The 18,534-nt window shown below is 37.7% G+C and overlaps 1 protein-coding gene across 1 annotated transcript in view; it reads left to right on the plus strand.

The window, feature by feature from the left end:
• Nucleotides 1-10,133: 10,133 nt before the first annotated feature.
• Nucleotides 10,134-18,534, plus strand: part of LOC126252890 (alanine--glyoxylate aminotransferase-like) — a 126,485-nt gene continuing 118,084 nt past the window's right edge. The window contains exon 1 of the mRNA XM_049953860.1: nucleotides 10,134-10,367. Within this exon, the coding sequence (XP_049809817.1) occupies nucleotides 10,212-10,367 (156 nt within the window). The 5' untranslated portion in view covers nucleotides 10,134-10,211. The remainder of the gene's footprint in view (nucleotides 10,368-18,534) is intronic.

The raw sequence follows: 18,534 nt of genomic DNA on the forward strand, positions 1-18,534 counted from the left end.
TCCAGAAAAACTGTGACATTCACAAGCATAACACAAGACCAGGGAAAGATTCCAACCACAGCCCTACAACTCTGTCAAAATTCCATAGGGGAGTAATTGAGTCAGGAATAAAAGTGAATAAAATGCTTCCCATTAGTATAAAAAACCAAATTGATAACATGCAGGTATTCAAAAGGAAACTAAAAACATTCCTCAGAGAACAATTACAAAATTAATTAATTCTTACAGTAATAAGGCATCCTTTTGAGTAAAAATAAAGGAAATAAAATCTTTACTTATGTCATGATGACAAAATTGTTTACTTCTAACATAAATTATAGTGATGAAATGTAATTTGTTTTAAATCATCAGTCAAATGTGTACTACCATTTATTTTACACTATTGAGTATTCATTTGAAATTACTTATGGGATGAAGATAAAAATTTTGTATTTTAATTTATATCATAATGACAAAATATAAATTTCATTATTTTTTGTGACACTGGAATAAAAATGTGTGCTTCCATTCATTATGTTCTTTTAAGCATTCGCTTAAACTTATACCATTAAATGCAAATTGTAATGTTGTCCACAATCAGTCATTCATAGAAAATAAGTATTTGTATGATATATAAAATACTCACATAATTTTGTATTCTTTCATTTGACTTGTCCTATTTTACTAGTACAAGCTTTGTGCAATATGTAATCAACAGTATCAAATAAAAAATCAAATCAGGACAGTTTATTCATGATTATCTTGTAATGTACAGAGCTTTTCTGAATAATGCATTTCCCTTTAATAACAAAAAATTAGTAGTAAACACCAGAAGTCCTGATCTTTTGTGGAAAGACATCATGTATCTAAACAACAAAACAGATTTTTGTTTGCTATACTTTAAGCCAAATCAGTGAATGTGGAATGTAGGAAACCAATGTTGAATGTATTACTTATGTTATTTAATGTTCTAAATAAGCCTTTACACTTGTAGCTTAATGAAAAACCGCACAGATGTGATAATAAATCATCAAAAGTAGTAAAACTGTTTCCCAACACAGATGAAAGCAATTCTACAATTATTCCTAAATTAGAGCTACAAACTGTGAGAATGATCAAAACATTTGCTTCTGAAGAAAAAGTAATTATGTTCAGAAAAATGTTCATGTATTAGAAAGCCAACTGAAGTTTAAGAATGCGTGAATTATTAGACTCCATAAAAAACTTTTAAATGTCAAGGAAAGTGCCTATGATAATAACAACAGACAAAAACAGAAATACATGCTTCCCATGCATGAAATATGTGTTTATATTCTCTTGCTTTCAGTGGAGTAAGCTGCAAATATACACATGTTAGAAAGTATTTCTTCATGAACAAATTGTAGCTTATGCTGTTGAATCAGTGTGACTCAGCTGTTTTTAAATGTATTTCATGAGAATTCATGTATCTTGGTAATTTGCTAATGCATGGAATGTAAAAACATAGTAACTATTTCATTAATTAAGTAGAAAATAGTTAAACACAAACACAACACTTACGACACTTGTGACTGTCAGCTTTCTCACCACTTGAAGTGCTAGTGTAGCTCCACTTTCACACCAGAGAGTGTTGTGACTGTATGTTTAGACTATAGTAGCAACTCAGAATAATGTTGGTCCCAAATGCAGCAGATGCTCCTGAGCCCCACAGGCAGTGAATAAATGCATCAACTGTGAATGTGGTACAGGGCACCTGGGTGAAAATGGGATTGAACCCCTGTGGTCCCAAATAGGAGTGCCAGGGCTGTATCCGCAAGAGCAGCACTGGGCAGCCTAAAGCAGCATCATGCAGAAGTGGATGTTGTTGTCATTTACTCAGCTGCTCCACAGTAGTTGTGTCACTGACTGATGTGGATCTCACAAACAAAGCAAATGGGTCCCACTTCTACTGCCTGAGACATGTGACTTCTAAAGGTGCACTATAGATCATCATTTGCAGAATAAAACAGAGGCCCTAACAGATATAATTGTAAATTGTAGTCTAATATCAGAAAAAATATCACAGGAAAAAAAAACATCATCTGTAAAAATCTTTATTAGGGAAGCTGTTGTGACATTGGCAGTAGAGAAATCCATAGACTCCATGCATGAAAATTTAAAAAACATAACTGAAGTTAGCATCAAATTAAGCAAGAGTTTGAAAAAATTGAGATGTACGATCTTCCAGGATTCCATCGAAACCAAGAATTTCGAGAAATCATGCAAGAGGGCACTTGCTGAAGGAATTGGCAAAGGTTTTGATATCTCTATATTTTGGTAGGACATTTTGGTAGGACATGTTCTGAGGCATCAGGGGATCACAAATTTAGCATTGGAGGGCAGCGTGGAGGGTAAAAATTGTAGAGGGAGACCAAGAGATGAATACACTAAGCAGATTCAGAAGGATGTAGGTTGCAGTAGGTACTGGGAGATGAAGAATCTTGCACAGGATACAGTAGCATGGAGAGCTGCATCAGACCAGTCTCAGGACTGAAGACCACAACAAACAACATATTTAACTTCAACATAAAAGAACTGAGACTGCTAGTAGTACTAAGGAACTATCTATCAGTCATAGGGTATGGTGCATGACTGCTTTTTTAACCTGAACCATGTCCTCCTTCTTCAATAAGTTTCATTAAAATCGATCACCTCAATAGCAGTAAATGAGCAGTTTTCCACTATTATGAATGCTGTTTTGCATTGTGCCTGAAATAATGCAAGAGAACGCCAGAAGACCCTGATCTGCTCAGGCGAAATAAACAAATAACAATAGTGCAAAAGAAAAGCATTAAAATCAATCACCTCAATAGCAGTAAATGAGCAGTTTACCACTATTATGAATGCTGTTTTGCATTGTGCCTGAAATAATGCAAGAGAACACCAGAAGACCCTGATCTGCTCAGGCGAAATAATCAAATAACAATAGTGCAAAAGAAAAGGGGACTGTTTTCAAAAATGTCTATAAATACGGAATATGTTTGGTTAGTGGTGGCCATTCTCTAAGTGGAATTCTTTTGCATCTGTGGGCCCATGTGCTACCAAAGTTGTTTCAAATGTGCAGCAGAAGTTTTGCTGGGAAGCCTTTACACATATCCATATAGTCCTGATCTCTCTCCATGTGATTTTTATATTTTTAGAAAGACACTCATGGTTATCGATTTGCTTCAGATGAAGAGGTGCGCATCTGAGTACACTCAAGGTTCTGTAGGCAATGGCAATCATTTTTCCATGAAAGCATTGACAATCTTGGGTCTCAGTGGTATAAATGTATTAACTCTTATGGTGATTACTTTTGAAATAATAAACAGTGTACTTGCTTTTTTTCCCTCTGGTCTGTTTGCATTTGACTGTCCCTTAGGTATATAAACATTGCATATATTAGAAGACGAAGAAACAAGTTTTCCACATGCATAATTTAACTGCAGACAGAGTACAAAACTTAGATTCTGTTGTAAAGAAACAATTTCCATATGATAAAAGTGCAAGTCAGGTGGAATTAAAATGTTACACACCCCATGATACCACATAAATTTCATAATGACTACATAATTTAGTACATTATAATTACTCTTTTGCTTTAAGAGGATTTATGCCTTGATATGTTCAAAAATTTCAAATTGCATATTTTACAAATTAAAGGCTAATAATAGTTTTTTAGAATTAATGAAATTGTAAAATTAAGAGATGTGGACAGGGATCCAAGACAGTGGAGAATTACATCCTCTAGTGTGGAAAAGTTGAACTACAGGAACTGGAGAGAAAGTTGAACTACAGGAACTGGAGAGGTTGTTAATGTTGCTAGAACACATTTGGGAATGCTTATAGAGAACATTTACAATTTTCCACCAGGAAATACTTTGGGCTGTAAAGGAATGTATGAAATTTCCTAACCACATAGGTTACTGTAAGTGCTTCTTTCTCAGTCAGCTAATAGTTTTGTTACTTCTCCTTTTGCTTCTTTGCTAAGGTATTGCAAGCTCCAGGCTATTTCCAGTACACATCCTGGGTACTTTGTTTTCTTTCAGGAGCAGCAATGTACGCAGAAGAGCTACTGTGTGAAGTCCAGAAAGAAGGAGAGATGTACTGGCAGAACTAAAGCCGTTAGTCATACTTCATTTTGCTCAGTCTTAAAGAGTAATTATTCTTCTGTTGCTTCTTTCATATACAGGTTAATTAAACAGTACTTGCCTTCCATCAGGGATGCACCAAGAGGGTGACAAGTTCAGAGGGAAAAAAAAAGGGACAAGAAAGAAAGATGGTAGAAGAATTGACTGGGAGCGGTATATAAGTTCTTTTACCATGAATATTCCTTTGTTTCCCCTGGTTCATTACTGGAAAGGCATGCTGTTGTCATAATGTCATTTCACCCAAGTAACACCATAAAGAAGTGACTCCTACCAAACAGATGTCTGTTGCTAACATGGTTTGAGTAGAAACAGTATGTTCAGTTCAAACAACTGCCACCTACACAGCTTTCCCATGTTTAACAGCAATGTTCTTGCCACTACTTAACTACAGTATTGTAGGTTTGCAAAGGTCTATGTGCGGGTGCAGAAGCACATATGTTATTTGACTGAATGCTTCCAATTTTTGCACTCTGACAGAGAAGTGGAACAAAACACAACGATGGAGAAAGTAAACAAAAAAAGGTTGAGGATATATATAATTTCATTCCCCTCTGGGAATTTTTGCTGCTTCCAAGTATTGGTTGGTACGATCTGCAGTATAAATAAAAATAATTCAAGTGTAAGCCCTTTGTGGCTGATTAGTAATATTCTGGGAGTTTTTAGTCATTGTGCCTATAGACAGCTATAATCTGTCAATTTAAGTTGAGCAATCATGTAAACATACATATGATCTGCCAATGGTTGATATGCTCAAGCTGTTAAATTTTACTTCAGGAATGTAAACAATAAGTTTGCTTCACTCAGAGCAAAGAAATGCAAAGTAAAAACATCAGTAAAATGCCATTTCTAGAAACACATACTTTCTCATTTCATTTTTACAGTACTTCTTCTTTTATTTGTAATTAACAGTTTATTCAGTATTAATAAATTTTGATGAGAAATATAATCTGTTATTTGTTGTATATACTATATACAGTAGCTGCCACAAACAATAAAATGTAGACTTTATTTTACTTTTAATATAAATTTCAGCCAATTTGTAATTTATGTATTACAACATTACATTGAATTTGTTGTAGATAATATGTTTTCAATATAATTAATGTAGCCAATACTTTTCAGTGGAGTAACACTTCATTTTTCCTTAACATGCAAAATTATAACATATTTTAATCTATGGAGAAAAAATTGCAGGAAGATAGTTTTATGGGAGAAAATGTTTGGGTGGGAGGGGCATAGCTTTGTCAGTTTGGCCAGGGGCAAGGATGAACTCCATATGGCTCTTCCTTTTACAGTTGGTAACCAAGCATTCTCTCTTAGTCTTCCATGTTCATTATTCCATCTTGTTTCTTGTATGTATTGTATATTATCCACTCTTTTCTATAGTGCACATTTATTTTGAGGGAGTTTTGAACATCTTGCACTACTTGACATCATCGAACCCTTTGTGTAGGACAATATATTCTTGTATGATTATATTCTTGTATGATTATTCACGGGTCTTACTTCCATTATCAAGTGTAACATCAAAACCATCTCTCTTAATGATTTTGTGTTTGTCAAAGCTAAATTAATTGTCACTTAACAGCATCTTGATTTTATTTTACAGTCATCTGTATAGTATTCTCATCAGCAATTTGAAATCATGAGCTGTCATGCAGTGCAGATTGTGCAGTAGTTCTCACATTTGTGTGCTGTTGCTATTTTTTTAATTGGATGGATTATATTTTCTTAAAGTCTAACAGCATGTCTCCAATAATATAGATACTACACACTAGGTTGAATAATCATTTAGTTGCCACTTTTCATAATGATTGTAGAAATTTTTAAAGAATATTAACTGTGTCTTCTGTCTGATTTGATCAGAAGGCTTCCAAAGCTCTTCCAGTCTGACTCTTAACACTGGATCCCTTATGTCCTTCAAATACTGGATCCCCTGTGTCCTCCAAATTGACACTCGTTTCCTCTTCTGTCATGCCCTCTCATAATTTTTCACCTTCTATGTATTCTCTTTCCACCTGTCCTCACTTTCCTTTCTGTTTAACAGTGGAATTTGCTCTGCACTTTTAGTGTTGACAACTTTTCTTTAAAATCTCTGAAAGTTTGTTTGGTTTTCCTATAAGCTGGATCTGTTCTTCTGACTACCGTTTCCTTTTAACTTAACAACTTTTCTGCAGCTATTTCACTTTGACTGCCTTGTACTTCTTATTCTTTTTCTTTTTTCCTAAGCAATGTATATTGCTGTATTTGCTTCTTTTCCTGCAATTTTTTTAAATTCCTTCTTTTAATGATCAGTTGCAAAATTTCTTTCATTACTGACAATTTCTTCAATGTTACCACTCATATTCCAGTATTTGTCTGTCTAACGTTTTTGTGGTTAGAATAAAGTGAAGTAAACTGGCAATAGACATTAGCTGAACCCAAGGAGGTGAGAATAGAGGGAGACACCCCTATTCCAAAAAGGTGAGGCCAGTCTCAACTATATTGCTGAGTCTTCATGAAGTGTTTGTATTCCAGTGCTGCTCTTTCATTTTACTTAAAACAGGAATAAAACATTCAGCTGCTTTGCCATGATGTACACTATGCTCAGTGACTGAGAACTGGCTGTGTGATGATGAATATTTATGTACAAAAGTATATGATTTCAAACTACATACTCAGAACTGTCAGTTCAACACATTAATGCTAAGGGGCTAGGTTTAATGCAGGGCTTTAATGTTGCTGGATTGGTTGGCAGAGCACTCTTCCTCATCTTCTCCAAACAAAATGCATGCAGTGATGTTTAGACATGTGATTTGATCCCTGACCAGGGAATTGATTTGGATGTAAAGAGTACCTGTTAGCCTATTTGGCTGGCCAAATTTTCTGACTGAAATCTAAGTGAAGTATTTATTTGCCTTCTACTTACACTGTTGATGTTTCTGAGATTTTGTTTCCAAGAAGAAAACAATATTAATGATTCTGACAAGCACGCCATCAAAAGCAGTCGTGAAGAAGGAGGCCGATTAAAAGAAGCAAACTTATGTAGGAAAAAGTCAACGGATAAGAGGATCAACAACTTAAAGCAAGAGCTATTGGACTTGGAATAATACAAAGAGACTGAAATATCTCATACCTGTGAGACTAATGCTATACTGAAATTTCCTAAACCAGTTCAGTTAAGATTTACTTATTAATTTTTATGTGGTTTTTGTTGATTATATTATGTACAGAGCATGTACTTGTAATATACAGGGCTATTATAAATGATTAATTCATTTTCAAAGCTCTATATTTTCAAAAGTATTACATATGCAATATGACTGACATACAAGTAGAACTGTAAACTCAACAAGTTTGCATTTTGTGTTCTAACAATATTCTATGAGTACCCCTTTGCTTACATGACATATATCCAAGTGGCATCAAGTTCATTCAAGATATTATGTAGCAACATCTTGTCAGTGGTCATTTTGCTGCAGCATTAATGCATTCTCTGAACTGTTCCAGTATTCTTAGCAGTGGGGTATGTGAACACAGTACTTAATGTACCCCCAAAGTAAGACGTCACAAGATAGTAGGTCAGGTGACCAAGGGGGCAGGTGAGGAGAAAGAGCCACGTCATCCTCACCACTATGTCCAATCCAGCAATGCAGAAATTCATTTTTGGATAGCTATGAACAATGATGCTCCAATGAGGGAGTGCTATCAAGTTAAGAGGTACCCATCAGTCTTCTCTCAGAAGAAAAGTGGCCCATACATCTTTATCTGTGACACTGCACAGAAGGCATTAACCTCCAGGAAATCTCATTCATGCACCACAATTTCATTTGGATTTTCAGTGCCCTGTATTCTGACATTGTGACGATTAACCTTCCCAGATAAGTGGAAGGTTGTTTTATTGTTGAATATCAGCTTGGAGGCAAAATTATGATCCTCAAGTGCTTCCTGCATTGTGAGGTAAAGCTGAAGGCACTGGCCATAATCTTCTGATTTTAACTGTTGTTTGGGTCGCAGAGAGTAGGGATTGAAATGTAAATGCTGTCACAAAATCTTCCACACAATTTGCTGTGGTTTTTCAAGTTCATATCTTGTGTGGACTGTTGATTTTTTCAAATATATTTTTTCAAACTTTCATGTTTTATTGCACAATACAAAGACACATTTAACCTTTATGTACTATGAAAAACATAAATACAAAAAAAGAAAACATTGGCACATTTAACGTACTTTATCCTATCCTCTTTAGAGATGTCTATTCATCCTCAACTGAATAATCTACTGTGGTATTCAGAGAGTTTTGGATACACACCATCATTCCTCAGTACTTTCATATACCAATCCCTCATATGTTCGCTGTTCATAATGATTATCTTAAACTTAACCCTGCTCTTCATTATTACTAAATTGTAGTCTGCTCTTGGATAAGCCTTACAATCCAATATCGGATTTTTTAATCTCTGCCTTACTATGATGCTGTTATCTTGCAGTGTCTGCTACCTTTTTCTGAGTATTTATCCAATCAAAATATTCAAATAGGGTATTTATATTTCTCACTGCTATTCAATGTAGAACTTAAGGAATCTTAGTCCTCACTCATTCCTGTTGCTGAGCTTATTTTCTTCCATAGCTCTTCTTTTTATTCCTTCCTCTGCAACAGCAAAAAATCCCCTATGATACTAGACTTTCATCTCACTTTACATATACAGTATTAGTCTCCCATACTAAGACGTGAACTTTGTTTCCAGCATATCCTCTCATTCTGCACTGCTCTCCTCCATCCCCAGCTTCTATTTGTATCTCTCGTACCCAATTTTCATATGTGGCACTTGTGAAATTCTAATAATTACTTGTTTGTATACTTTTTTCTCTATCTTTTTCACATTTCTCTTTCCCCTCTCTTTCTGTTTGTCAACTGAATTACTCTTTTTATTTGTTCTACTTCTTTAAATACAGTTCTGTTTCTCACTCTGTCCCTTCACCTCTGACATGAAGCTAGCATGGAACTTTGTGACTACATCCCCTCCCCACCTCTAACCACTCTCTCTCTCTCTCTCTCTCTCTCTCTCTCTCTCCCTCCCTCTCTCTCTCTCTCTCTCTCTCTCTCTCTCTCTGTTTCTGACACCTTTTCATTCATCTTTGCCTCCCTGCTCCCTCACAACTCAGCATCTCAGTCATCTGCTCCTGTTCACCTTTTCAGCCTCCCACAATTAACATCTTTTTGTTGTCTGTGAAGAAAGACCATATTGTTCTAAAATTTTTAGAATAGTTATTCAGCTGAAGTGTTTCTATCCATAGTATTGAAAATTGCTCCTCCTGAAGGTATTTTTTTAAAAAACTTTTAGCAGATTCAGTTGTAACATATGCACACAGATATTATCTTTTCAAAATCAGCTGCATACAGGGGAAAGAGTTGTTTTGTAGAAATGTTAAAAAGGTCCATTTATTCTTAGCCATTCAATTTTATTTACATTGGTTAGTGTAGCTAACAATCCAGAACTGTTGATTCTGTACAAATAATTACTACTTTTAGGAAATATTTCACATTTTTCACAACAAAATATTTTTACTTTAAAGTGCTGCTGATGTTGATCGTAGTTTAAGCTCATAGGCATGCATCACATGCACACACCTTATAGTAGTCCTGTGAATTAATTCATTTCTTTTTTTTTCATTTTATTACTGTATGTACTGTTATTTTTCTGCTATACTGGAGGTAAGTTTCTACCAGGATCACTAACTGATGCTAGCAATGAATAGCAGATACTAAAGATTCAGACTATTTGATGATATTACACTTTTTAAATACAGTTGGCTTTTGTGATGAGATGGCACTTAATAAAAACTGAGTAGAGAATGTGCATGTACCTAAGATAATTGAGAACGCATCAACACTGTATCAGCATTACATTTCACATATTCCTTATCTTAATCTTGTAGCATGCAATGATGTCTTTGGCAGAAAAAAACAGGTCTTATCTCAAGGACAATGATGCTGCTGGCCTATCAGCAGGCAGTATTTCTACAACTGGGCAGTAGATGCCCAGCTGTTGTGTAGAGCACTCAGTCCAGTAGCTAGCACACAGTGTCCCACTTGTTTCCACCATGGAGTGTACAGTACCACCACCTGACAGACTCCGCAGACCACTAGTTATCCCATACAAGTACATGATGAGTGCCGGCCCTTCAAATGCCTCTGCACGTGTTCTTCATGCTCTTTCCAACCCTATTATTGGTCCACTACATAAGGAAGCATATGAGGTGAGTCTAATTTACAAGACAGTAGAATTAATAAGCATACAAATGGTATATTCTAGCACTTTGAAATATGTGGCTTATTTGCAAGTTAAAACTGCATCACTTGTGCTCAGTACATTTTTAAGAAGAATAATAATAACAATAATAATAATAAGCTTTAGTTTCCTGTAATAACACTTACAGTCTTGAACATCATCATTTTTGTACATTTACATTAGGAAATGAGTAATAAAAGTAGTAGATTAATTTTGCTATTTGGGCAGAAAATAACTGAAGACAACTGAAGTGGAGAGGATACAAAATGTAGACTGGCAGTGACAAGAAAAACGTTCCTGGTAAAAAGAAATTTGTTAACATTGAATATAGATTTAAGCATTAGGAAGTATATTCTGAAGATATTTGTCTGGAGTGTAGCCTTGTGTGGAAATTAAATGTGGATAATAAACTGTTCAGATGAGGATAGAAACTTTTGAAATGTAATGCTACAGAAGAATGATGAAGACTATATGAGTAGATCATGTAACTAATGAGGAAGTACTTAATATAATTGGGGAGGAAAGAAGTTTGTGGCACAGCATTCAGAGAAATCAAAGGATCACCAATGTAGTTTAGTATTTAGGAGTAGTGTGGAGAGTAAAAATTGTGGAGGGAGGCCAAGAAATAAATATATTAGGTTGGAGTATAATAAGCTCATAACATTTTTCCATAAATTTAATAATCACAACAAATACACATAACAGAGACTTTAGTCATCAATAATATATTCTCCTTCACTATTTACAACAGTCTGCTAAGCTGGGGTAACTTTTTGATTCTGTGACTGTGGAAACCATGTGCTTTTGAGATGAAGAACTTGTCAAACCATGTTCAGAACATATTTTCATCCAGTAAGGAAGTTCCTTGAAGGTTGTTCGATAGAGAGTGGAAAGGGTGAAAATCTGATGGTGCAAGATTAGGTGAATAAGGTGGGTGAGGAATGAGTTCTCAACCCAACTCCTCAATAGTGTTTTCTGTCAGTCTAGCAGAATGTGGGTGGACATTTCGTGGAGTAGGTGTGGCACTGAGTCAAATGATTTTCAGAAATCAAGAAATACAGTATCTGCTTGACTGGCTTGATCCAAGGCTTTCACTGTGTCATGTGAGAAAAGTAAGAGTTTTGTTTCATGTGATCAACATTTTTGAAATCCATGCTGGTTGGCATTGAGGAGGCTATTCTGTTCAAGTACCTCATTATGTTTGAGCTCAGAATAGGCTCTAAGATTCTGTAATAAATTGATCTCAAGGATATTGGACTGCAGTTTTGTGTATCACTTCTAGTACCCTTCTTGTAGACTGGTGTGGCCTGTGCCTTTTTCCAAGAACTGGGCATTTTTTATTATTTTTTTATTTTTTTTTTATTTTTATTTTTTTTAAGGGATCTGCAATAGATTATAGTCAAAGGAAGGCAAACTCAGCCACAAGTTCAGTATAGAATCTGACAGGGATTCTATCGGGGCCTGGAGCTTTGTTACATTTTAACAATTTCTGCTGTTTCTCAACTTCACTGACTCAAATACTTATTTAATTCCTCTTTTCAGTGGTACAAGGATTAAATTGGGGCAATTTTCCTGGGGGTTTCCCTTGTAAAGGAACATTTGAAAATTAAGTTAAGCATTTCAGCTTTTGCTTTGCCTCCCTCAATTTGTGCCTGTCTCATTCGCTAGGGACTGGACACTAACTTTGGTGCCACTAACAGCCTTTACATATGACCAGAATTTCTTTGGGTTCTGTGAATGATCAATTCACTGTATTCTGCTATAGTAGTCATTGAAGGCATCATGCATTGCTTTCTTGACAGGCAAATACATTTCACTCAGAATCTCTCTACCTATAGCCCTACACTTTGTTTTACACCAATTATGCAGTAATCTCCATTTCTGTAGATATTTCTATGCTACAAACGTTTCTTCCCATCTTGAACTGTTCAACTGTGTACACATTTTTTTTCTATCCAGTACATGTTAACTATTCTTTTAAACTTCACCCAGAGTTCTTCTACATGCTCCTGACATGTGCTGAGAGTTTCAAGTTCCTCATTGAGGTAAGACAGTATTTATCTTTTATCTAGTTTACTGAACGTATATATTTTTCTGTTTGTTTTAGTTGTCCTTTGTACTTTGGCACTCATTGGTGCCACAACTGCATTGTGGTCACTGATACCAGTTTCTATGTGGACATCCTCAAAGAGGTCAGGTCTATTTGTTACCATTAGATCCAATATATTTCCATCATGAGTGGGGTTCATAACTATCTGTTTTAGGTAGTTTTCTGAGAAAGCATTTAGTAAAGTTTTAGAAGATGTCTTATCATGCCCACCACTAACAAAACTGTAATTTTCCCAATTAATTGTTGAATGAGTAAAGCCTCCACCAATGATTATAGTACGACTGGGGAACTTACGTACAAGTGAACTGAGGTTTTCTCTAAAGTTTTCAGTTACATCAGGAGATGAGTCTGGTGGGCGATAGATGGATCCCATTTTCATTTTATGTCCACCCCGATGCTTTGTCTTGCTCAAACAACCTCACATGCAGTTTCAGCTTCTACCTTGGTGGATCTGAGTTTCTTGCCTACTGAGACAAATACATCATCTCCATTTCCCATTTCCCTATCCTTTCCATACACACTTAAATTTTCCCCAAAATTTCAGGTCTGACCAGCACATACTTAGCATCTTTAAGTTCTGACTGAACTTCATGCATTGCATATGGTGATAAAATGTTCACTAAAATTGACTCACATTTTGTCCTAGATCATATGAATTTGTTCTCAAATAGGTCTCAGATGAGAAGAGCTGTGCAGTCCATTGAAAGGAAAGAATGATTGTGTTTTGCAGCGCAGAGCACAAACAGTCCTTGTTTCACAGTGATAAGTCTATGTTCCTCTGTTTGTAGTTTATTTGTACTTACAAAGAAATTTATGCTGCTAGAAACTGCCAACAGGTGCTTCTCTTTCTTAATGTGCTGCATTATATCAGCATGTCCTCTACATTCAATGGAAAAAAGTGAATGACACACTGTACATTCTAACTTCATAGTCATGGTTTCCTTCAGAAAAGGGAACTCTTCTCTCAAGGTTTTTGAGAAAAACACTTCCTTTTTCCATATTAATGGTCATAAGTTAGTTTCACCCACAACAAACAACAGACAATGGAGCACACTACAGCAGGCTCACCAAAGCTCGCCGAAGCCAATGTTGAAACTACTGCCTTCTTCTCATTGTTGTCTGTAACAGTCCAAAGACACTGTGCCAGTTGCATCTACTACAAATTCATGTCATCTAACAGTTAACAGCTAACTCATAACTACAAATACAATTGAGTATTGATAGCCCTATAAAGTTATTTAATGAAAACTTGTTACATCTGTCCATCATTTTTGCATTAGCAAATAGTTGATATGAATTGCAAAGCTCATACATAAGTCACTGACACTGAACATTATGATGAAAACTCATCTGTTCATATCTCTCCTCATCCATTGACCAAAATAATACTTCTCTATTCGATCATAGCATTCAAGAAAACACAAGACTCAATAAAATGTTAAAAAAACTATGTCTGTGACACTAAATTGACATATAAATAAATAAAAACACAAAATTAAGCAAAAAATTGGATTTTACTGCTGATTATGAAGAAACAAGGCTTTTGCATGACACTGGGAAATGGAACAAATAAAAGGACAGTCCCGTTAAAAACAGGATGTTTGGTCACCCAAATCTATATTGATACCGACAAGATATTGGTCCCAGGAATTCCAAGACCAATATCAACATCTCTACAGTAGTTCCTCAGACTAGAGAGAGGCAAAGTAGCTCTTTCTATGGAACTATACCTTTTGAGGTAGTTACTCTGCTAGTTCACAGAGCTAGTTCAAAAGAACTCCTAGCTCACTCATTTGTTACATAGTTTAATTCTTAATTTCTTTGCGTGTTTTTGGTACATGCATTGTTTAAATTCATAAATTTTGGGCGTATTATAGTCTATTTGAGAGTTGTAGCATCACGTTTTAGTACCTGAATAGTGTAAATTCGCGTAATCGTCTGTCTTCTGTTTTTGTTTCGAACAGCCAGTGTCGGTTGGTCACAGCCAGTGTGCTCCCTGCTGCCATTGGATAAGCAGCTGCCAGCAGAAAGTCGTATACTCATAGCTCACTCATTTGTTACATAGTTTAATTCCTAATTTCTTTGCGTGTTTTTGGTACTCGCATTGTTCAAATTCATAAATTTCGGGCGTATTATAGTATTCGAGAATTGTAGCATTGCGTTTTAGTACCTCAATAGTGTAAAGTCGCGTAGTCTCCTTCCGCCACCAAGCAGTGTGTCAGCAGTGCGCAAGTAGCAGCATTACTGCATTTACTAGGCAATCTTGTATTTTAATAACCATTTAAATTTTGTGTTGATTTGTTTGTGCTCTCTGTAGATTAGTTCAGACGTTCTTTGCACAACAGTTTTTAGCATGGATAGGGACTGCAACTACTGTGTTCGGATGCAGGCTGATTTGGCATCCCTTCGCTCCCAGCTTCAGGCAGTGTTGGTTTCGGTCACACAGCTTGAGGCTGTTGGCAATGGGCATCACTGTGGGGGTCCGGATGGGGGTTTGTCGGGGACGGCCAGCTCATCCCATGCATCACCCGATCGGACTACGACTGTGGCTGCCCGGGATACTGCCCACATTGAGGCTGATCCCTCACCTGTGGCAGAGTGGGAGGTCATCTGGAGGTGTGGCAGGGGGCGAAAGACATTCCGGAGGGCTGAATGGAAGGCCTCTCCAATTTGTCTGACGAACCGGTTTCAGGCTCTGTCTCCGGCTGATACTGATGTTCAGCCAGAGATGGCTGCTTGTCCTGTTCCAGAGGTTGCCCCTCAGTCTGCAAGATCCGGGCAGTCGCAGAGGGTGGGCTTACTGGTAGTTGGTAGCTCCAACGTCAGGTGTGTAATGCGGCCCCTTAGTGATATGGCAGCAAGAGAGGGGAAGAAAACCAATGTGCACTCCGTGTGCATACCGGGGGGAGTCATTCCAGATGTGGAAAGGGTCCTTCCGGATGCCATGAAGGGTACAGGGTGCACCCACCTGCAGGTGGTCGCTCATGTCGGCACCATTGATGTGTGTCGCTATGGATCGGAGGAAATCCTCTCTGGTTTCCGGTGGCTATCTGATTTGGTGAAGACTGCCAGTCTGCAGCATCGTTGACAGGACTGACTGTGGACCTTTGGTACAGAGCCGAGTGGAGGGTCTGAATCATAGGCTGAGACAGTTCTGCGACCGTGTGGGCTGCAGATTCCTCGACTTGCGCCATAGGGTGGTCAGGTTTCGGGTTCCGCTGGATAGGTCAGGAGTCCACTACACGCAGCAAGCGGCTACACGGGTAGCAGGGGTTGTGTGGCATGGACTGGGTGGTTTTTTAGGTTAGATGGCCTTGGGCAAGTACAAAAAGGGCAACAGCCTCAAAGGGTGTGGGGCAAAGTCAGAACATGCGGGGACCAAGCAGCAATCGGTATTGTAATTGTAAACTGTCGAAGCTGCATTGGTAAAGTACCGGAACTTCAAGCGCTGATAGAAAGCACCAAAGCTGAAATTGTTATAGGTACAGAAAGCTGGCTGAAGCCAGAGATGAATTCAGCTGAAAGTTTTACAAAGGCACAGACGGTGTGTAGAAAGGATAGGTTACATGCAACCGGTGGTGGCGTGTTTGTCGCTGTTAGTAGTAGTTTTTCCTGTAGTGTAGTAGAATTGGATAGTTCCTGTGAAATATTATGGGTAGAGGTTACATTCAACAACCGAGCTAAGTTAATAATTGGCTCCTTTTACCGTCCTCCCGACTCAGCAGCATTAGTTGCAGAACAACTGAGAGAAAATTTGGAATACATTGCACATAAATTTTCTCAGCATATTATAGTCTTAGGTGGAGATTTCAATTTACCAGATATAGACTGGGACACTCAGATGTTTAGGACGGGTGGTAGGGACAGAGCACCGAGTGACATTATACTGAGTACACTATCCGAAAATTACCTCGAGCAATTAAACAGAGAACCGACTCGTGGAGATAACATCTTGGACCTACTGATAACAAACAGACCCGAACTTTTCGACTCTGTAAGTGCAGAACAGGGAATCAGTAATCATAAGGCCGTTGCAGCATCCCTGAATATGGAAGTTAATAGGAATATAAAAGAAGGGAGGAAGGTTTATCTGTTTAGCAAGAGTAATAGAAGGCAGATTTCAGACTACCTAACAGATCAAAACGAAAATTTCTGTTCCGACACTGACAATGTTGAGTGTTTATGGAAAAAGTTTAAGGCAATTGTAAAATGCATTTTAGACAGGTACGTGCCGAGTAAAACTGTGAGGGATGGGAAAAACCCACCGTGGTTCAACAACAAAGTTAGGAAGCTACTGCAAAAGCAAAGAGAGCTTCACTCCAAGTTTAAATGCAGCCAAAACCTCTCAGACAAACAGAACCTAAACGATGTCAAAGTTAGCGTAAGGAGGGCTATGCATGAAGTGTTCAGTGAATTCGAAAGTAAAATTCTATGTACCGACTTAACAGAAAATCCTAGGAAGTTCTGGTCTTACGTTAAATCAGTAAGTGGCTCGAAACAGCATATCCAGACACTCCAGGATGATGATGGCATTGAAACAGAGGATGACACGCGTAAAGCTATAATACTAAACACCTTTTTCCAAACCTGTTTCACAGAGGAAGACTGCACTGCAGTTTCTTCTCTAAATCCTCGCACAAACGAAAAAATGGCTGATATCGAAATAAGTGTCCAAGGAATAGAAAAGCAACTGGAATCACTCAACAGAGGAAAGTTGCCACACCAATTCGATTCTACACAGAGTACGCGAAAGAACTTGCCCCCCCCCCCAACCCCCCCCCCCTTCTAACAGCCGTGTACCGCAAGTCTCTAGAGGAACGGAAGGTTCCAAATGATTGGAAAAGAGCACAGGTAGTCCCCGTCTTCAAGAAGGGTCGTCGAGCAGATGTGCAAAACTATAGACCTATATCTCTGACGTCGATCTGTTGTAGAGTTTTAGAACATGTTTTTTGCTCGCGTATCATGTCGTTTTTGGAAACCCAGAATCTACTCTGTAGGAATCAACATGGATTCCAGAAACAGCGATCGTGTGAGACCCAACTCGCTTTATTTGTTCATGAGACCCAGAAAATATTAGATACAGGCTCCCAGGTAGACGCTATTTTCCTTGACTTCCGGAAGGCGTTCGATACAGTTCCACACTGTCGCATGATAAACAAAGTAAGAGCCTATGGAATATCAGACCAGTTGTGTGGCTGGATTGAAGAGTTTTTAGCAAACAGAACACAGCATGTTGTTATCAATGGAGAGACGTCTACAGACGTTAAAGTAACCTCTGGTGTGCCACAGGGGAGTGTTATGGGACCGTTGCTTTTCACAATATATATAAATGACCTAGTAGATAGTGTCGGAAATGCCATGCGGCTTTTCGCGGATGATGCTGTAGTATACAGAGAAGTTGCAGCATTAGAAAATTGTAGCGAAATGCAGGAAGATCTGCAGCAGATAGGCACTTGGTGCAGGGAGTGGCAACTGACCCTTAACATAGACAAATGTAATGTATTGCGAATATATAGAAAGAAGGAGCCTTTATTGTATGATTATATGATAGCGGAATAAACACTGGTAGTAGTTACTTCTGTAAAATATCTGGGAGTATGCATACAGAACGATTTGAAGTGGAATGATCATATAAAATTAATTGTTGATAAGGTGGGTACCAGGTTGAGATTCATTGGGAGAGTCCTTAGAAAATGTAGTCCATCAACAAAGGAGGTGGCTTACAAAACACTCGTTCGACCTATACTTGAGTATTGCTCATCAGTGTGGGATCCGTAGCAGATCGGGTTGATGGAGGAGATAGAGAAGATCCAAAGAAGAGTGGCGCGTTTTGTCACAGAGTTATTTGGTAACCGTGATAACGTTACGGAGGTGTTTAGCAAACTCAAGTGGCAGACTCTGCAAGAGAGGCGCTCTTCATCGCGGTGTAGCTTGCTCGCCAGGTTTCGAGAGGGTGCGTTTCTGGATGAGGTATCGAATATATTGCTTCCCCCTACTTATACCTCCCGAGGAGATCACGAATGTA

Source organism: Schistocerca nitens, chromosome 4, assembly GCF_023898315.1.
Source record: "Schistocerca nitens isolate TAMUIC-IGC-003100 chromosome 4, iqSchNite1.1, whole genome shotgun sequence".
In the NCBI taxonomy this organism is placed as follows: domain Eukaryota; kingdom Metazoa; phylum Arthropoda; class Insecta; order Orthoptera; family Acrididae; genus Schistocerca; species Schistocerca nitens.